At 42.6% G+C, this 21,804-nt stretch overlaps 1 protein-coding gene across 7 annotated transcripts in view; it reads left to right on the top strand.

The window, feature by feature from the left end:
• The window catches only part of HHAT (hedgehog acyltransferase), a 353,787-nt gene that overhangs the window by 9,131 nt on the left and 322,852 nt on the right, over window positions 1-21,804 (top strand). For all 7 annotated transcript variants that reach the window (XM_068538433.1, XM_068538438.1, XM_068538437.1 and 4 more), the window contains exons 2-3: window positions 4,486-4,619; window positions 18,465-18,532. In XM_068538433.1, coding sequence (XP_068394534.1) covers window positions 4,529-4,619; window positions 18,465-18,532 — 159 coding nt within the window. In that variant the 5' untranslated portion in view covers window positions 4,486-4,528. The remainder of the gene's footprint in view (window positions 1-4,485; window positions 4,620-18,464; window positions 18,533-21,804) is intronic.

Raw genomic sequence — 21,804 nt, 5'->3', positions numbered from 1 at the left:
CAGTTTGACTTCTTTTCCCTAATCCCAGGGAAACCTCTGCTATGATTTTCTTCCAAGACCTAATCTTAAATGCATTTTCTCTCTGTCTTCACTTTGTGCCTGTTTCTCACCTTCATCAATAATATTCAGCTTTGAGACACTGTAGTCTTGACAGCTTTGGAGATGCTATTTTATGTCCTTTATTTTCCTCTCCCCCCCCACCCCCATGCCTCCTGGACTAATTTGGTGCCAGGTGCAACTTAATTTTCCCTCCTCTCTGTTGCTTGGTTCTAGCACTTTCTCTCCACTTCCCACCGAGAGCCTGAATCGCTGACCTCCCTGCCTTTAGTCTCTACTGCTATGTCAAGGGGCTTCTTCCTGAAGCTTCATGAAAAAATTAAATGTGCTGGCTCACAAGCCTGAGGTTTCTTCAGGTAATCAGATCCGAACCTGTTATCATGTATGTTTAAGACCCTCTGCCACTTGGCTCCTAAACTATCCCCATTTTTTCTTCCTCGCAGTCCTGACCAGTATTCCCACCAAAGTGGAAGTGTTCTCAGACACATCTTCACCATCAGACATCCCAGCGACCCGCCTTAGCTCTCACATATCAGTACTATAACCTCCTTTATATAGATCGATCAGGTGGTCTCCTACTTAAAAACAGGCTGTGTTGCTGTAGATTGGCTGTTTCCTATAGAAATCATGTTATAAATGGTGACGAGTTTCTCGGCTATCGAATGGATGCCCACTTAGCTGATAATGTTGCTGCAGGACTGAATCTTATGCATGAAAAACAGAGAAGAGGCATTACGCATTTGAGTAAGGGCTTCTTTGATTTCATCGTGGTAGCTTATGCCTAAAGAAGAATATAAGCATGTTTAGAAAATGAGACATAGAAGCTTGAGAAATCTCTGAGAGAGTTTTTAGGAACGTTTATGGGTTTGGACATTAAAAAAAAAAAAAGTTCTAGTTACATTCCCAAAGGTACAGCTTTGTGTTGTGTCATTGAATCCTTTAAAACATATCGACTCTGATTGGCTCTCTGAGTGCACAGCTGAAATGAACAGGGAGCGGGGAAAACACTGGGGAGAGGAATTTTCCTGAGATAAGCGGACAAGAGTTGAAAAGAAGTATTAAGGAAGAAAGATCTGTTAAGGACAGGTGGGTGTCTGTGTGGTGGTGGTGTTTTGAGGTCACATTCCTGGGATTGTGAATGATGAGGCAAGAAAAGTGAGGACTGTATATAATTCCTTTGGGGCTAAGAAAAGAGGTGGTGAGAAGAGACACTGGTCAGAAAGCTCTCCAGGTGGCTCCCAAGGACAGTTTGTTTGCTGTCTGGGGTGGCCTTGGGTCGAATGTGGGGAGAGGATGGGGATGAGAAATTGGAGACAACTCTGGGGTTGCCGATCAGCTGAAGAGGGCCCAGCAGCAGGTAGGATGCTCACCCCCTCTCGCCATGGAAGGTCAGTTAGATGTCATCAGTTCTGAAAGAAAACCAGGGCTCTGGGCTAGGTAAGCTCCTGATGAGTTAAATTCACTAACTGGTCCTGCTGGACAGATCTTAGCTAATGTTTATTGAGTGCTTACTCTGTGCCAGGCCCTGGGTAAACATTTTACACTTAATCCATTCAATAACTCTATGAGGAAACGTATCTGGAAAGTTGTGATCCACTTAAATTCCTCAGCCAGTCAGCGGCAGAGCCCAGTCTCTCCTAGGTCTGCATCTCTCCCTGCTATGCTGTCAGCAGGAGGCTATTTGGTCCGGTCCCCAAATTTTAAATATGAGGACACAGCCCTGCCGCTTTGTTGCTTATTACTATGTATCTTTGTGTATATGTCTGCAAAACATACACACTGTAGCTAAGAGCAGCATCAAAAAGGAAAATGTTATAACGCTGAGTTTTCTAGTTTCCTGACAGTTAAATCACTAATTCAGGGGAACTGTCCTAGAAGGAGAATGTCCATGAAAAGGTTCAAAAGAGCAGGGCTTCAGGAACTTTGATTTAATCTCCAAGATTATTTATGTTCAAATTTAGTAGCATTTGCAGAGGGGTTCAGCTCTTTGCTAATTGAGGAAGTCACCCAATATAGTAATACCAACATCCTTGGAAAGGAGAGACAATACGAAACCCAGAGGTTGAAATTCACTTCCCACTAAATTGAAAATTACTATATTCCTACAAAGTTCCAGAAAGAAATCTTAACATATACTAGGAGATGCCAGGTATTTAAAAATAAAGTGTGACTAGAAATGTATGAAGCTAGAAGTGGCTCTGAAAAGTAGTAGGGGAACCTGAGAAGGCGTTGTTGAAGTACTAGGGCTTAGAGAGCTTGGGATTGAGAGCATGAGCGGCTGCTTCTGGATTTTTTAGGAGATCTGCAGGAGAAACTCAGACTAGACTGGCTTGGCAACTTTTAGGTAATGACCAGGGGGTCCTCTGGTTGGAGGACCACTGATTTCTGACCTCATATTTTATGAAAGTGTTACTGAGCCCAAGCTTGTACTGCTCACCACACAACAGGCCAATAAATTGAGAGACAAGGTGTTGGGGCAGGGAATAGCGACTTTATCCGGAAAGCCAGCAGACTGAGAAGATGGTGGACTAGTGTCCCAAAGAACCATCTTACCTGGATTTGAATTCAGGTTTCTTTTATAGTGAAAGGAGAGAGGGTGTGGCTGGTTGTTGGAAACATCTTGGTGTCAGGATCCTTTGTTCTTGCAGCTGTCCTGGTAGGTCAGATGGTTATGATGTTCCTGTGAACCTCCAACAAGACAAATGTTATTCTCTGTCCTGCAACTTTTTATCTCTATATGAATGAAAAAGTGTTATACCATTAAAGGTCAGAGCCTTGAGAATGGGCTCTCCTGTATGTTTCAGGCTATAGGCAATATTTTTAACTTGTAGCAAAAGCAATAGAATACAAAGGTTAAAAGTTAAACAAAACAGATCCAACATGGAGTCAGATTTGTTCTTCCCTATTACAAAAGCTAAAGTTTCTATCCCTTCCTGCTGCGTCTCCATGTAGCCTGAAGAAAGGAATTTGTGTGTGGCAGATTCCGAGCCAGGCTCTAAGGACAAGTAACCCTGTGAACTGGCACTAATGGGGCTGGTGTCTGTACCTGAGCAGTGGGGTGGGGGCCCAGTGGTCCCAAGACCTGGATTTGAGCCCTGGCTCCGTTATTTCTGATTGTGTGACCTCACCGTGCTTCACATTCCTCATCTGTAAATGCCTGCCTCCCTTGCTCCACCTTACTTCACCGGGCTGTTGTGAAGGTAAAACGAGCTCATGTGTGAATTCTGATTTTTGGCGTTACTATCACATATTAGAAATGCTTGCTTGGGGCTTAAAGTTTTGCTCTTGTTTTAATTTGACATCCACAGTGAGACATATTTGAGAGGTTTAAGTAAAGCAATGAGGGCCGTAAAAGGGTTTACATTTAGTTAACTCTTTGTTATTTGGGAACTGATCATTTAATTCGCAGCATTTTAGGACTTTCTGTTACCTGCTTTATTACTTAGAATATAGACATGGCAGCCATAACAGAGAGATTGAGAACAGCACAGGCTTAAATATCCTGGGAATGCATTTCTCTTTCATGTAATGGTCCAGATATAAGAGGTTCAGGGCATTTTTGGGGGTGGGGGTGGGGTGGGGAGGTACATGCAGTCAGGGACCGAGGCGCCTCTGTCTTGTTTTTCTATGTGGCTTTTACCTCTTGGTCCAAAGGTGGCTGTTCCAACTCCGCCCAGCAGGAAGGGGATGACCACAGCCTCAGAGCCAGAACTATTCAAACGTCCACACTTGGATACACTGTAGAGTTGAGCTCAGCATCCATGTGTTCAGATAGAAATTCAATTACTGTGTAAGACGGGAGATTGCATATACAGGGTGGGCAACTAGCAGGCTACTAACTTCTTTTTAAGAAGTGCCCAGAAGATGGAAGACAGAGTGGTTTTATTAATCCATTCTTATAAACAACTATGGGATGGCATTTGAAGGGGAGAACAAAGAGGTTAATGCTGTTGGCTTAGAAGAGTTTTGGAGATGATTTGTGCTTTTCTTTTATTCAGGCTTTTGAATAGTAATTTATTATTTATTCGTGGAGCATTTAGTAGTCCTTTCCTGCTACATTCCACGTCCTGTGCTAGGTGCTGGGACTCAGAGATCATGGTCCCTACTCTCTAAAGGTCCACTCCACAGGGGGAGACAGGGGTGGCAGGCAATGAGAACAGAAGTGTCTGGTGTACACTGTGATGGGAGACAGATGGGGGGCTGTGGGAGCTCATAGGGAAAGACCTGCCCACCCTGGGCAGGCAGAGTGTGTGTGTGTGTGTGATGTGATGCAGGTGGGATAAGGTCATGGCAGGAGGAGGTGTGATAGGAGGAGGGTTATGTCTGTATCCCCTTGAATAGTGATGGGTCCCTGGGAGAACAAGTAAGATTCTGTCCTCTAGTGTCATGTTTATGGTTTAATGTTTTGATTTCTGTTTCTCTTCCTAGAAACTCTCAGCGTGGGCCACGGGACCCTTTGTCACAAGGAGCAATGCTGCCCCGATGGGAACTGTCTTTTTACCTGTTTGCTTCCCTAGGCTTCCACTTCTATTCTTTCTATGAAGTTTACAAAGTCTCCAGAGGTAAGGCCCCGTCTTTTCTAAACTTGTATCAGGAAAGAAAGATGGAGGAGGGAGTGCTCAGAGGTGGAAGATTCAGGAAGATAGCCTCATGGGCTCAGGATGACTTGAGCCCTGCTTTGCTTTCCTCCTGTCTTGGGCAGTTTGAATCAATGACCTGAGTCGGTGGAGTTTTCCACCCTAATCCTGGATCTTTTAGGTGATCCTGTGGCTGGTCTTCTGTAATAAGAAGGTTTGATTCAATGGCTACTGAAGGCCATGGAGGTGATTTGCATTCATAATTAGCAGTAACCTCTTTAACTTCTCTCTCTCGCCATTACTCCTCTCAGACACATGGAGGCCCGGACTGCTTTACTCTTCTTGTTCTGCTGTCCGCAGTGCTTTTGTGCACATATTGAAGAAGACTCATTACCAAGTCCTCATGCCAGCCCATGGGAAGGGGCATGGGAACCCTCCTTTCCTTTAAGGGCAGCTTGGAATAAACATTGCCCTGTCACTTCTGCTCACACCACTTGGCCAGCACTGAGTTCCCTGGCCACAGCTGGAAGGCTTGGAAATATTGTCGTTAGCTTGGTGGCCGTGTGCTACATAAAACTTCCCATACTGGGGAAGAATGGAAGAAAGAATTTTGGAGGGTCCATGAGTGATCTCTTCCGTAGTCAGGGACAGTTTCCTAGAGGTGATGGTGAGCCTTGTTTTAAGGAAGAACAGAAGTCAGCCAAGTAGAGAAAGGGGCAGAGGCTCTGTGGACAGAGATGTGTTTGCAGGCAAATGGACAAGCATGTGCAATGCCATTGGGGTGTGAGAAAACACAGCATCACCTGGGAACTCCAAACCACTCAGTAGGGCTGGAGTGTAGTGCGTGGAGGGAGAGTGGTAAGAGTTGAGCTTAGATCAAAGAGCAAGATAGATTGTGAATGACATTGTGTATTCATTCGGCTGAGGAGTCTGGACTTTATCTTGAAGGCAGGGGAGTTTGCTGAAAGTAATTGTGGTCACTTAAAATGGCAAAGGTAGGTTTTGGGAAGCACAGTTGACAGTGCTGTGCCCCCAGCAGCTGCCCCCCTGTGGATCACTGGGATTGATTTAAATCACTGGGGTCAGCTTTGCCCGCATTCTACATATGTCCCACTCAAAGCCATGGGAGAGACTGACCATCTAAAGTAGATGAAGACTGTTTGGTCAAGGCTGTCCAAGTAGCCGCATTCCCTGGCTGGAGCCTCTGAGCTCTCAGGGCCCATGTGCAAGGAACTCACCTGGTCGATGCCAGGCAGCATGTTAGGTACTTTATGTACCCTGTCTCATTCTATCTTTAGAGCAGCCCTGTGAGATGGTGTGTTACTTAGAAGATAGGCTTGGCTGCAGAAATATAGCCTCCACAATAACTGTGGTCAGGGCTGGTATGGTGTCTGGATAGCATCCATGACCCTGGCTCCTTCTACTGTGTTCCTCTGCCATCCTTGACATATGGTTCCACCTCATGATGTGAGGTGGCTACTCCACCTCCAGCTGTCATGTTCGCTTTTTTCCCAGTAGGAAGCATGGAAGGGAAGGGGGAGGACAGACCCTCTCTTTTTTTAGAGCATAACCTTGAAAGCTGCTTATGTCATATTCTTTCATGTACTGTTTGTTAGAACCTAGTCCTGTGGCCATATCAACTGTGAGGTTGATATTGGGAGGTAATCTTTTGTTGGGAGGCCATTTTTTTCCCAGCTAAACTGAAGGGTTTTATTATAGAGGAAGAAAGAAAGAATGGGTGTTAGCAGTTAATCATCAGTCTTTTCCATAAAATGGGTGTGACCGTTGTCCATTGTTACCTAACAAACCATCCTGAAGCTTTGTGATTTAAAACAACTACTGCCATTTATTATTTCTCACTGCTCTGTGAGGTTCTTTTCCTTTTAAATAGACTGTTTTTTAAGAGCAGTTTTAGGTTCACAGCAGTATTGAGCAGGAAATACAAAGAGCTTCTATGCACTCAGGGCCCCCTGGCAAGCACAGCCTCCCTGACTACCAGCATCCTGCGCCAGAGTTGATACAGTTTGTTACAATTGACAAACCTGTATTGATATATCATTATCATCCAAAGTCCACAGTTTATAGTAGGGTGCATTCTTGTAGTAGGGTGCATTCTTGGTGGTCATTCTGTGAGTTTTGAGAAGTATAAATTACATGTTTCCATCATAGTATCATACAGAGTAGTTTCACTGCCCTGAAAATCCTCGGTGCTCTGTCTATTCATCCCTCCCTCTCCTTTAACCACTGGCAACCACTTATCTTTTTACCATCTCCATAGTTAGACCTATTTCAGTTTAAAAAAAAAAATTTTTTTTTTTTTTTGGCCGCACTGCACAGCTTGTGGGATCCCAGTTCCCTGACCAAGGATCGAATCTGGGCCCCCTGCAGTGGAAGTGCAGAGTCCTAACCACTGGACCACCAGGGAATTCCCAGTTTTATCTATTACAAAGTATCATATAGTTGGAATCATACAGTACGTAGCATTTTCACATTCGTTTCTTTCACTTAATATGCATTTAAGGTTCCTCCATGACTTTTCATGGCTTGGTAGCTTATTTCTTTTTAGTGATGAACAGTATTCCATTGTCTGAATGTACCACAGTTTATTCATTCACTTACTTAAAGGCATCTTGGTTGCCTCCAGGTTTTGGCAATTATGAATAAAGCTGCTATAAACATCCATGTGAAGGTTTTTGTACGGACGTAAGTTCTCAGCTCTTTTGGGTAAATACCAAGGAGCAATGGCTGAATTGTATGTTAAGAGTGTGTTTATTTTTATAAACAGCTTTCTTCCAAAGAGTTGCCAGTTTTCTTCCAAAGAGGCTATATCATTTTGCATTCCCGCCAGCAATGGGTTCCTGTTGCTCCACATCCTTGTAAGCATTTGGTGTTGTCAGTGTTTTAGATTTTGGCCATTCCAATAGGTGTGTAGTGGTATCTTGTTATTGTTTTAATTTGCATTTCCCTGATGTATATTGTGGAGCATATTTTCATATGTTTATTTGCCATCTACATGCTTTGATGAGCTGTCAGGTGAAGACATTTGCCCATTTTAAAATCAGATTGTTCATTTTCTCACTTGATTTTCAACAGTTTTTGGTATCTTTTAGATAATAATCCTTTATAAGATATGTTTTTGCAAATATTTCCTCCCAGTCTGTGGCTAGTCTTCTCATTCCCTTGACAGTGTCTTTCATGGAGCAAAATTTTTAAATTTTAATACAGCCAGCTTATCAATTTTTTCTTTCATGGATTATGCCTTTGGTGTTGTATCTAAAAAGTCATTGCCACATCCAAGGTCATCTAGATTTTATCTGATGTTATCTTCCAGGAGTTTTATAGTTCAGCATTTTACATTGAGATCTATGATGTCCATTTGTGAAGGGTGTAAAGTCTGTGTCTGGATTCATTTTTTTTGCATGTGGATGTCCATTTGTTCCAGCACCTTTTTTTTTTTAAACTTTTTTTTTTTTTTTAAATTTTATTTATTTATTTATTTATTTATGGCTGTGTTGGGGCTTCGTTTCTGTGCGAGGGCTTTCTCTAGTTGTGGCAATTGGGGCCACTCTTCATCGCGGTGCGCGGGCCTCTCACTCTCACGGCCTCTCTTGTTGCGGAGCACAGGCTCCAGACGCGCAGGCTCAGCAATTGTGGCTCACGGGCCTAGTTGCTCCGCGGCATGTGGGATCTTCCCAGACCAGGGCTCGAACCCGTGTCTCCTGCATTGGCAGGCAGATTCTCATCCACTGCGCCACCAGGGAAGCCCTGTTCCAGCACCTTTTGTTGACGAGGCTCTCTTTGCTCCACTGTATTACCTTTGCTTGTTTGTCAGAGATTGGTTGTGTATATTTATGTGGGTCTATTTCTGGGCTGTCTGTTCTGTTGCATGGATCTCTTTGTCTGTTCTTTTACCCATACCACACTGTCTTGCATACCATAGCTTTTTAGTAAGTCTTGAAGTTGGATAGTACTTGTTGTCCGACTTTGTTTTTCTCCTTCAATATTGTGTTGTCTATTCTGGATCTTTTGCCTCTCCATATAAACTCTAGAATCAGTTTGTTGATATATACAAAATAACTTGCTAGGATTTTGATTTGGGTTACATTGAATATATAGATCAAGTATGGAAGAACTGATATCTTGACAATATTGAGTCTTTCCATGAGCATGGAATATATCTCCATTTATTTAGTTCTTCTTTGATTTCTTTAATCAGAGTTTTGTTGTTTACCTCATATATAACATGCATATTTTGTTAGATTTATACCTAAATATTTCATTTTGGGGGGTGCTGTTGTTTTTAATTTCAAATTCTACTTGTTCATTGCTGATATATATTTATTTGTTTATTTATTTTTTAGCTGTGTTGGGTCTTCACTGCTGCACGTAGGCTTTCTCTAGTTGCAGCCAGCGGGGGCTACTCTTCGTTGTGGTGTGTGGGCTTCTCATTGTTGTGGCTTTTCTTGTTGCAGTGCACAGGCTCTAGGCACGTGGGCTTCAGTAGTTGTAGCACATGGGCTCAGTAGTTGTGGCTCGTGGGCTGTAGAGCACAGGCTCAGTAGTTGTGGCGCACGGGCTTAGTTGCTCCGTGGTATGTGGGATCTTCCTGGACCAGGGCTCGAACCCGTGTCCCCTGCATTGGCAGGTGGATTCTTAACTACTGTGCCATCAGGGAAGCCTCATTGCTGATATATAGTAAAGCGACTGACCTTTATATATTACCCTTGTTTCCTGCAACCTTGCTATAATTGCTTATTAATTCCAGGAGTTTTTTTGTCGATTCTTTGGTTTTTCTAGATAGGCAATCATGTTATCTGCATAAAAAGACAGTTTTATTTCCACCTTCCCATTCTGTATACCTTATGTTTCATTTTCTCCTCTTACTGCAGTAGCTAGGATTTCCAGTACAGTGTTGAGAAGGAGTGATAAGAGGGAACATCCTTACCTTTTTCCTGATCTGAGCAGGAAAGCTTCTAGTTACTCACCATTAAGGATGATGTTAGCTGTAGGTTTTTGTGGGTGTCCTTTATCCAGTTGAGGAGGGTCCTCAGGGTCCTCTCTATTTCTAGTTTACTGGGAGTTTTGAATCATAAATGGGTGTTGGATTTTTTTGAACGCTTTTTGTGCATCTACTGATATGATCATGTAATTTTTCTTTAGCCTGTTGTTTTGATGGATTACGCTGATCGAGTTTCATGTTCTGTGAGACTTTGTTTTTAATAAATCTGGATTGGGCTTAGCTGGGCAGTTCTTCTGCTTTGTGTGTTGTTGCTGGGCTGCAATTATCTGGTGGCTCAGCTAGGCTGAAACGTCCAAGATGGCTGACTCACATGACTGACTATCAGCCAAGAGCTCAGCTGGAGGCTGTCAACTGGAATGCTGTGGTTCTCTGTACGTGGTTCTCCACATGGCTTTGAAGAAGGAGTATCGCATGTGTGCAAAACCAGAAGCTGCAGATCTCTTAAAGCCCAACCTGGGAAGTTGAGTAGGTCACTTCTGCCTCATTTACTGGTCAAAGCAAATCATAGGGCCAGTCCAGATTCAAGGGGAGGAAAGACTATGGCTTTTTACGGCTGGAGCAGCGCACATAGACACGGAGACAAGGAATTGATGGTGGCCATCTTTGGAGTCTCTCTACCACAATGGGTGTTATACTTCTTTACCCAGATGGGGATACTGAGGTTGAAAAATATAACTTGTCCAAGGCCACACATCTAATAAATAATGGAACAGGTTTGTCCAACTCTAGACCCAATATTTTATTCTATTCTGCCACTTGTATTTATTGGTAATTTAATTTCCTAAAGCAGCTTGCTTTACAGGAGAAGCCCTTTTATCCATTGTACTGTAAAACTTCAAACCTTAAAATTTTATCCCACTGGAATAAAATTTTTCCTTCCTATGTGGTGAAAGCTACTGGGATGGAGGTGGGAGGGGATCCTTCTGCGGAGAATACAAAACTTTTCGGCACCTCAGTTGATCCAGCGGCTGTCATCCTGTTTGATTTATTACTGACCTCACCCTAGCCTGGAGCTTCTTTTATCCTTCAGGCTTTTTCTCTTAATATCAGTGCCAAAGTGGCCACTCCCAAGAAATGTCTTATTTCTCTATTCCTTTTTCCATTCAGCTCATGGAAGCCAGATCCCCCTGCCTTGCCAAAGCGTGTTTAACGCCATGTTGAGTCTTTTTGGCTCCACGTCTTACTATCTAATTCAGGGAAAAGTGCCACTTAACCCACATTATGGAAGTGGATCCACTGGGAAAACTGTCTCTTCTGTGAACTTTTTTGGAATGTTTGTTTCTGGAGCAAATATGGGGCCTAGAACATACTAGAGGCTCAGAACTTATTTGTTAAGTGGAATGCCGCTGGTGGGCACTTACATGTCTGCTTTCTCTGGGCACAGAGCAGGCGTCTCATTCACTGCTCTCTTCCCCATCAGCAGTAGCAGGGTGGTCTGACCATTAGGGACAGCAGACTGATTATAACAGCCCTAGTCACAAGGGATCTCTTGGTAAATCCACAGCAGGGACTGAACAGAACAGCCCTTCTTCCACTCAGCTCTTCCAAGAGTCTACACAGAGTGTGTCAAAGTCATATGGAAATGCTTGGGGGTGGGGGGTGGTGGTAATGGTGATCTTCTATGCTTGGTGACCTCTCCCCTGGCATTCTGCAGTATTGTGGCTAATCCAAACCTGCTACATTAAGTTTGTGTTTTATGGTTTAGAACATGTAGAAATACTTGTATGTCTCTCTGATTGCACTTAATTTGAGGAAAGATACAATGTGTCATGCAGTAACCTTGAAAGAATTAATGCCTCTGCCTAAAAGAGGGCCATGTATTTTTGTTGTTCATATCAGCTTAATGCAGTTCTTGGAATGAAAACAGTTGAATTCTCATCAGTGAAAACCATTGGTGATAGGAGGTCACCTGGAAAAGCATCTGGAAAGGGAAGTCATGGCCTACTGTTTCAGCTTACTAACTATTGATTTGTATTCAAAATTTCTATTTCTTCTTGTACCTATTTCGATATTTTGATCTATGCATTTTATGAAGGTTTTCAACTTGATTAGTATATTGTGGATCATAATACTTATCTTAGAAAAAATTTGTTGTTTCTCTAGTTGGCTTTTCTCTCATTGTGTATTTTGTTATTTACATCTTCTCCTTCACTCCCTCCCTCCTACTTTTTTTTCCTTTGATCAATTGTGCTAGAGATCTTATTAATCTTTTCAGCTTTGGCTTTGTTAGGTTTCTCAATTGTTTCTTTTTGTTCTCCAATTCATTGATTTCTGCCCTTATCTGATTATTCCCTTCCTTATTGTTTCTCTGGGTTTGCTCTGTTCCTTCATTCCAACTTCGTGAGTTGAATGCTTAGCTCATTTATTTTGTGAGGAATCTATTTGTACTGTTTTATTGTACCTGATTGTTCTTCTCAGAAGGATTTCCAGAAGAGGAAGTATAGAGTCAAACTACATGAATGTTTTTAAGGTTCTTGATAGATATACCCAGACTGTTCTCCAGGAAGGCTGTGCCAATTAACACGTTTTCTATTGGAGAATGTCCATCTTACTGTAGTCTCAGTAAGTTTAGCCTTTATTCTTCAGTCCACCTCACATGTATTTGGTATATTGATAAGAAGTGTGAAGAGTTAAATTACTTTTTTCCCAAATAGGTAACCAAACACTATTTAATAAGTCTGTCTTTATTGAATTATAATGCAATCTTGATCATGTACTAAATTATTCTATCTACTAAATTCTTTTATGGATATGCACACATGCATACACACACAGTATGGGGGCTGTCTTTTCTGTTTCATTGATTTCTCAATCAATTCTTTCATCAGTACTGTGCTGTTTTAATTATTTTTGCTTTTTAAATGTATGAATATGTGGTGGAGTAAGTTACCACTCCTTGTTCTTTATTTCCATTCTTTTCTTAGCTATTCTTACTGGTTTATTCTTCGAGATATGTTTGAAATTGGCAGGTTCCAAAAAAATCTCATTAGGGTTTTAATCAGAATTACAATAAGCCTAGAAATTAATTTGTAAATAATTGACAATCTTATAATATTGCATCCAGGAGTATGGTATTTTTTTCTCAAGGTTTCTGTTACTTCCCTTAAAAGAAGTTCATGGTTGTCTTCATAATAGGCCCTGTTAAAATTCCTAAGATTATTTATAAGTCTTTTTCTTCGTTTTATAATTGGGATACTTTCCAATTATATTTTCTATAATTTCTAGCTGATTATTTCTGGTCTATAGTAAAGTTGTTTATTTTGGTATCTCTATTTTATGTTCCAAAAATTATTGAATTCTCTTAGGGTTCCACTGGCTTTTATCATTTGATTCTCCTGGTTTTTGTATTTAGATAATATCCACACATAATGATAATGGTTTTGCTTCATCTATTATTACTTAGCCAGGACTTCTAGAACAATATACTAGTTGGAAAAGAATGCTATCCTTATTTTGTTATCCCTAACTTTAATGGAAATCCCTGTATTGTTTTACCATTAGTGAAACGCTGAATAAGCTTTTCTTTGGGAAAAAAACATGTTAAGGAATATGTCTAGCTCCCTTTTACTAAAATTTTAAAATCAGCAATACATGTTGAATTTTATCCATTTTTTAAAGTAGCTATTCAGATGATTACATCGTTTTCCTTTCTCAACCTATTGATATTGTAATCATATTTCCAATATAGTTTATATGGTTTCCTACAACAAACCTACTGTGACTATGCTATTTTTAAATACACTGCTTGTTTCTGTGTTTAAAAAAATATTAATAATTTCTAAGTGAGATTAACTGGCCTGTAGTTTTATTGTTTCATCCTCAGATTTCAGTATCAGCATTCTGTTAAGTTTTCGAAATGAATGGGGAAGCTCTCCCACTGTCTCCGCCAATATTATGGAACTGTTTAAGTAGTATACGAAGTGTCGACATCAAAGTTTGATATCATTCGCTTGTAAGTTTGTCTAGCCACAGAGTCTCTTTGGAAGTAGACTTATCGAAAATTTTTCAGTATCTTTCAGGATTCTTGGTATACTTAGCTTTTCTTCTTAAGTCAGTGTGAGTAATTTATATTTTTCGATTTCATTGAAATTTTCAGATGTATTAATGTACAGTTGTATATCATATTCTTAAAATGTTTTGAATTCTACGTGTGTCCCTTGTTTTAGGAAATTTAAAAAGGTTTTGTCTATTTGGTAGGTTGATTCTCCTTTTCGAAGAACAAGCTCTTGGATTTATTTATAAATTCCACCATTTTTCTGTTCTCTGTGATTACTTCCTGATGAACAGCAGCCACCCTAGATCTTTCTGCCTTTACAGAGCCCAGGCTCACCTTTCATGGAGTAGCTATCTTCCTGAAAATTTGCAGTTAGAGACATTTCTATAAAAGGAACTGTGCTTTCCATTGATTTGAGTTTTTATTTCACAGGTATTTTATTTTCATTTCTTTAATCTTCAGTGACAAGCAGTTAATGTTTCTCTAAATAAACTCTGTGACACCAGAGAGCCCTGATATTTAAGCAAATATGGAGCAAATCATTTGAATTGCCGCCTCCAGTTTCTTTTTGCTTTTTTTTTTTTTCTATATAATCGGTGTTCTTAAAGTGGGATGCAAATATAGTTGAGCATATGCATCTTTTGGCCTTTGTTTGTTCCTTTACACGCCTGTTCTTATCACTTGTCACTAATCCCAGCTTATGAGAAAAGGATATAGCAGCTCACCTATAGATTAATTCTTTTATGTCGTTCATGCAGCATACTAACCTGTCATGGGGGACAGGCTTTGTCAATCTGGAGGTAATTTTTCCCACTTGCTTCTGTGATTAGAGGAGTTTGGTTGCAAGATGGATGGTTACTTATCTGGGGGCCCCAGTTCAGGGTAGGGAAACAAAGGCTACCAGTCCTGTGTTTGTACAGGTGGCCTATGCCCTTGGAACCAGGTGAGCTGGCTGCCCATGGACAGAACCACTAGGGGCCCTTCAGTTAATACAGCCTTGTGAAAGGACCCAAGTGCAGGAGGCAAGGTCTGGACAGCCTGTCTAGATAGCCAGCATTAATAGTGTGTGCTGTGGTGCAGGTAAGACTCCGAGTGTTCTATTTGGCAGGGCTTCGTGTTATATTTGATCTTTTTTTTTTCCATGTTACCTATGGCCAGGGTCATAGGAAACCGTCAAGTCGCTGCCTTCCTACTGGAATTCCAAGTCTCCTGGCCCACCCCTTCCTCTCAGGCTTGCACTGGTGTTTTCTTCCTAGATTGACACTGATCCTCAAGGGAGGGGCTTGTTGGCTTCCAGAGAGTCTGCTTTCTTAAAGCCTGTGATTAACCTCTCGCAGTGACTCCGGGCCCCGGGCTGGAGGGCATTTGAAGGCAACCCTCAGTGTTAGACTCTACAGCGCCTCACTCCTCAGGCCCCCTGCTCCCCCAGCCTTTGCTCTGTGTTGCGGCTTTTTTTCAAAACTTAACGGCTTTTTCTTTACTGGAGAGTTTCCGTCTTAGTCTGGGGCTTCTGGCTCTCCAGGGAGCCCTAAGGATTCCCATGCAAACTGTGTGCCTGGTGGCCTGCCTTGATAGACCCCAGAATTCCTAAGGAGTCGCAGATGAGCAGCTCTTTCAGGGAGATTTGAAGGTCATTTATGTGTATATCGCTTTGCATCCTATTTACATATATGATTTGTTTTTGCTTGGCCTATTTCTAAACCACTTTATTATTCCCTGAGTGGGAACTGGAAGAGGAGAGAGAAGGAGCCCACGTACTTCAAGAATCTCATGGAAAAACCAGCACCTTTTCATCCCTCTTGTATATATGATCGTGTACTTGTGCATATTTGAGAGTTGCTTACTATTAAATTCTCTTGTCTTTAGAAGCCCATCTTTTCGTCTCCCTTCCCCCACTCTAATTTACTACCACGGTCTGCTATATCCTCCGGCTTCCTAGAGAAATAAAGAATCCATAGGAGCTGATGGGAATTTTTCAAATGCATAGAAACAGCAGGACAGTTAGGCCACGGTTGGGTGTGCACGTCCCCGACAGTGGCTTGTATCAGACGAGGGTGTGTGTGTGTGTGTGTGTGTGTTTCCCTCCCCTTCCCTCTAATTACCCCTACCCCACACCGGAATTGATTTCCCATCAAACTGTTGAGGGTGAAAGGGTAGGTAGGTTAGAGACTTTAAGTGAACGGTTTACCACCACAGCTCATTGGCGACGATTGAAATGCGAACCCTCTCACTCAGCAGGTGGAATGGGGCTTTGATGTATCCCATTGTTGGGTGGTGGTTGGTGGCGGAGGGCAGGGGAAGAATCAACAGCTGACGTAGTATTGAGGGCTCATCAGCAGAAACTGCTTAATTTCTCTGCTCTCAGGCAGTTTTGTGGAGCGCTGAACTTGGGGAAATGGAACCAGGGCACCTAGAAGAAAGGGCTGGTTCTGCCCACAGTCAGGCCCGTGTGGTGTGGAGAAAAGTGCTCAGGTAGAGAAGGCTTCTCTCTATTTGCAGCGTCCTCTTGCTTGAGGGAATGTGAGTTATGATGAAATCTCGTCTTGCCCAAAGGGTGAGGGTGTGGGGTCCTCACCTAAGCAGGATAATCAGAGAAGTTCTGAGGGTCGTCCCCCTTCACGGAAAGATCTCCTGCTACAGTTTCTCAGCTTCCATTCTACCAAATTCTACCGAATTCAACCAAACTTTGGTAGAACTCTACCAAATTCTATAGCAATGCATTTCAGCTAACTCAAGATGGTCTGAAGACAGTGATCACCAAAGTATCATGAATGGATTTAAGTTGTAATTTAAATGTATGTCATACAGCATTTGTTTGTGTCAAGAAATCAAACAAGGGTGATTGGTAGGAATTCTCCAAAAGCTGAGGGAGGGTTTTGGTGTAGAACGATACTGTCCATTGCTATAGCCGCATGGGGCTAATGAGCTCTTGGAATGTGGCCATTTCAAATTGAGATGTGCTGTAAGGATAATGTGTCCATGGAATTTTGAAGAATTAGTAAGAAAAAGGAATGTAAAATAATTCATTAATAATTGTTTAATATTGATTCCATGTTGAAATAATGTTGGGACATATTAGGATAAATAAAATATTCTAAAATTAATTTCACTTCGAAAAATTATTTTTTTAAAGTGTGGCTACTAGAAACTTTAAAATTATAAATGTGTCTCAGATAGTATTTCAACTGGACAGCACCAGACAGGATTTCATCTTAATTCTCATGTCTGCATATGATTCCTTTTTCCCACTAGAGGGAGATGTGTCCTCATTTGGGGGAGTCAGCTGCTTAGCTTGTAAACTTCACTGCTTTGGAATGTACCCTTTTAAAAAAGAAGCACTCAAGTTTTTGCTTTGTTTCAATTCTGCATAATTCTGTTGTTTCTGGAGGTTGCCCTTTGTAGGAAAGTGAAGCCAAAACAGAAGAGGCAAGAAAGCAGAGAGGTTTTCCCCCTTGTTTTTGTTAGCGTTTAGAGAGACCTGTTACTTTGTTGGATTGTAGTAGCTTGCTGCTTGTTTGTGGGTTGTTCCCTTGGAACTTGAGTCTGTGTACAGCACAGCGCACACACACAGACACACAGACACACACACACACACACACACAATGTGACCTGTGTGCAGCTGTAACAGAAAGGACCAGGGCGATCACACACCGCTGCAGCACCTCCTGGACCCTATGGAATTCAGTGTGAATGTGTCCTGGAGTTGCGCCCTGTCGCACACTGGGCCCCAGTACTCGATGAGCCTCCCTTTTCTGCTTTTCCTGGGGGCAGTGTTGCCTGGGGTTTGAGGCTGGGGCTGCTGTTTGCATCTAGAGTGTGGAAATCTGCCCTTTGATCCTACTCTGAAACCAGCATCATTTCATGATTATGTTTTAGTGACGCGCTCTCTCCTGGTTTTCCTTGGATCTTTCTGGGTAGCTCCTTTGTGGTCCTCTGTGTTTTTTGTATGTTTGTTGGTCCGATGAGCACTGGATTTTTCTTTTCTTGTCTATGCAGTCTGTGCCCTTTTGGGTGATCTCAGTCATTCTGGAGGCTTCATTACTACCCTTATACTGGGGACTCCTAAGTCTTTACCTCCAACTGAGGCGCTGTTTTGAGCTCCATCCATGCCCATCCAGCTGCCTATTGACATCACATAGACACCCCCAGACTCAGCCCCCATAGCACTCCTTACCACCCATATCATGGCATTCTTCAGCACCATTGAAATTTCTTATTATTTGTTTGTCTCTCTCATCCAGTGTACAGTAAGTCCCAGGAGAGCAAAAGCCTTGCCGGTCGTGTTCTGCGTCACTCCTGCTATTTCACACTGTGCCTGGTTATTGTTCACGCTTAGGAAGTATTTGGATAAGAGTTTTTAATATTTTTTGTTTTAAACCAATTGTACTGTTTACTTATAAGCATATGTATTACCATTATACAATTCCATCAATAATCTTGTTAGCTTTGTATCACAGGGCTATGATCACCATCGTTTTGTGGCATGGTCTGTTTAAAAATTTTTTTCACCATCTGTACAAGTGGGGCATTTGCCCTCATCCCTCCTGTGTTTCCTTGTGCTGGAAGCTTTTGCGCTTAATCCCTCTCCTTTTGTGACCCTTATGACAAATTAAAGGGACATTTCCATCAGCCCCACCATGTATTTCCAGGAACTGAGGTCACAGAAATGAAGGAGCGTGACATGTTTCCATGCCTGTAGCTCAGTCCACGGGCAGCTTTTCCAGGACGTATTCCAGTTTCCTTTGGTACCTCTCCTGTTAAGCCAAGCCCGGTTTCATTTGGATTCGTGACTAATGCACACTGTTTTTCTTGTCAGAACATGAAGAGGAACTGGACCAAGAATTTGACCTGGAGACTGGCACTTTATTTGGAGGATTAAAGAAGGTACAGAGTGGATCAGTGATAAACCTTTTCAATTTTCAAACCTGGTTTCAGTGTTCTGTATCACTTTTGTATTTGGCGTTGACCCAGCCATAGTACTCAGCAACGACTGGACATTAAGTACCTTTCCTGCTGTAAAAGGTGCGAGTGTGCCGTGTGGAAAAAGGCATTCCCCATGCTTTGTCTTTATCTCGTCCCATGTTCTCCTCTCAAGATACTAGAGATGTGGATCGGTAACCTTATCGGTTCATGCAAATTTCACTTTTGTACAGTTTAGGAAGTTCCTTCCTGACCTAGCCATAGCTATTGGAATCAAATGTGGCTCCTGGACACTCCCTATACCAACTCATGGCAACTGTGGAACTGTTTCCTTCCTGCCTCTAGTGCCCCTGGACGTCCACACCCTGCAGAGCATGCTGGGAATCCCCCGCCCCTCTGCTCCCTGGTTCCGGGTGGCACTGGGCCATTTATCCTCCACTGCAGCTCATTGTGCCTGCTTAGGTCGCGGGCAGGGTGGCCGCTGTTGCTCTCCTAGTGGTGACGGTTAGCACTTCTGTTCTTCAGAGTATGTCATGGGTACGTACCAGACCCTCCTCTTTTGATTGCAAGATGTTAGACTACTTTCTGTGTCCCACCAGAACCCCTTTCCTCTTGAGTCTAGAGTTTTTCTCATTCTTCCCCTTTCAGTTTTCCAGGAGCCCATTTCAGTAATGACTTGGATCACACGACGTCCAGCTTCAGCTCATAGTTTGAGGTTCAGGTCAATCCTAGTGAGGAGCTGTGTATTTGTTTTTCTGGGCATTTGGATATGTTTAAAAAATGATACCCCAACATTGCTTTTTACTATCTTTGCTCTAAGTGTGTAGTGTGCCAGGTATATTGTAAGTTTAATCAGCTTTTGTTGGTTGGCTTGGGACATAGAATGATGCTTGCACTCCAGGTTCTGGGCACCTGACTTACAAATGAACTTTGGAAGACAATTCGTTTCCAAACTGGGTACTGCCTGTATTGATATCTTCCTACTTTGAGAGTTGCAGATCTTACTTAGAATTGAAGAAAATGGGCTTCAATTTCCATTTGATTTTCTAGGGTAACCTGTCCCTTTTCTTCCAGCTCTGGCTCTGTACAGAGCCACCGTATTAAATACATGGCCCATGATTGTCTGGGTCTGGGAAGAATGTCCTGCCCTGCGTGATGCTCTTCCCAGTTGTTCTACTCACCAGACATTTCCATGAAAAGTTGGATATAAATTTAATTTTCGTTCATCGAATCCACTTGTAAATGTTTCTGATTTAAATAAGCCCTTTTTAGGATTATTAGTAAGACGTGTAATGTGGGTGGTATTGTGCCCACTTCAGAGATGAGGAAATTTGGGAAGCTTTATGTCACAGTGGAATCTGAGTTGTAACAGTGTTACAGAACTCAGGTTGAGCTGCTCATCGCTCAGGAATCCAATACTGAGAGATAAGTGTTGGGTAAAAGGAAAGGTAGCTTTATTGAGGTAGCTGTCAATCCTGGCGAGGAGATGGACTCATGTCCCAAAGAACCAACTCCCCAAGTTTTGCCCAGAAATTATATAGGGAAAAGAGGAAGGGGCTATGTGCTGAGGAGAGGGTTGTGAGGTGCATGATCAGCTCATGGACATTCTTGGTTGGTGGTGAGGCAACCAGGAGTCAATATCATCGACCTTCTGGTTCTGAGTGGTCTGGGGTCTACATGCTTGTGGGCAGCATATAGTTAACTTCTTCCACCTGGTGGGGGTTTCAGTATCTGCAAAACAGCTCAAAGGACATGGCTCAGAATATATCTATAGCCCCTGAGGAGAAACTAAAGGTCCTTGACTTCGTTTAGTGGCTAAACTATTATTATTTTGCCTTGTTTGACTTTTTCCTTTGTTTTTGCATTTTCTCACTTCTCTGATTAAACTTACTCTTTGACTACAGTTTTTCTGCAGACGAGCCAGGCGGAGGACAGTGGGCGGGGGGGGGGGGTGGGTGTTTGTCCTGAGAAGGCCCCATTGGATCCTGCTCTGGTTACAACAGCAGATAGCCCCTGTGAGTGTCTGGGATCTACTCTTCAGAAATATACTGCTATTGGATCTCTTACAACAGAAAAAAATGGTGATTTAAAAAAAAATTTTTAGAGTCATAATTCAGGCATTTCAGGTAATACTGAATTGTTTGCCAGGGGCAAAAATAAGCAAACTCATTTTAGACTAAGAGACTTTTCGCTGAAGAGAAGCAACTGTGAGGCAGTTTGAGAAGCTGAACGAGGATCAGGCCCCGCCAGGTGTGGAGCTCCCGTGGATTTCATTGTTGCAGGCTCAGCCCTGCTGGGTGTTGCTACTTCTAGACAAAGGGGCTTTGTCTTCGCTGACTTCCCAGCTCCCACCACTCCATCACGTTCAGCTGCTTGACTCCCTGCCAAGGCTCCAGAATCCTGGGGACGTGACCTCTTCTGTGCATTCTCCGTGACAGCCCCCCGTAGTGACGGGCACAGGCAGTGGGTGTCAACGTTTAGGTTGACCCTGCCTTTGTGGAACAGTGCACAAGGCTCAGATAAAAGCTCCAAGGACTTTTTCTATTCTGAAAAATCTCTGTTCCTCTGTCCTGCTGACCATCCTTCCATCCATTCATCTGATGCTATTGAGTACCTCTTGTCCTCATCTTTCTGTATCTCATTACCCTGTGTAGGGGATGAGTAGTTTGGAGTCCTAGAATTTAGAGGGAAAATGATGAGCCAGGGTGGATAGCCAACAGCTGAAGGAAATTGATTCTGTGTCCTTGGTGAAGATCATAAAATAGACCCGGGGCCGTATGCAGTGACAGGAGGTTCATTGATGTCTGTTGAAAGTCTTATTTCAGCTAAAACAGAAGCCTAATAGGTTCTGAGTATTTCCTTTGGAGGTTATGGGAGGTGGCAAGCAAATGCTATCCTGGTCTAAATTCTAATCAAAAGGCGAAATTAGGCATGAGTAGAAATCGTGAACTTTAGAAGGAAGCTTTTATGTTCTCTGACCAGTCCATCCTTTACATGTCGCTAAACCTCAGCACTGCTGACCTCCTTTGTTGTGGGGGCCTGTTCTGTACATTGTAGGGTGTTTAGCAGCGTCCCTGGACCCCACCTCCTAGATGCCAGTAGCACCTGCTGCTCCAAGTCATGACAGTCACAAATGTCTCCAGGCATCGCCACGTGCCCCCTAAGGACAAAACCGCCTCTCTTTGAGAACAGCCGGCCTGCAGTAATATTTAAGGGCTTTGTCATGCTGACTTGGC

The sequence above is a fragment of the Eschrichtius robustus genome, chromosome 3 (assembly GCF_028021215.1).
Source record: "Eschrichtius robustus isolate mEscRob2 chromosome 3, mEscRob2.pri, whole genome shotgun sequence".
Taxonomy (NCBI): Eukaryota; Metazoa; Chordata; class Mammalia; order Artiodactyla; family Eschrichtiidae; genus Eschrichtius; species Eschrichtius robustus.
Note: the sequence above shows the minus strand (reverse complement) of the source record. Positions and strands in the feature narration are given on the sequence as shown.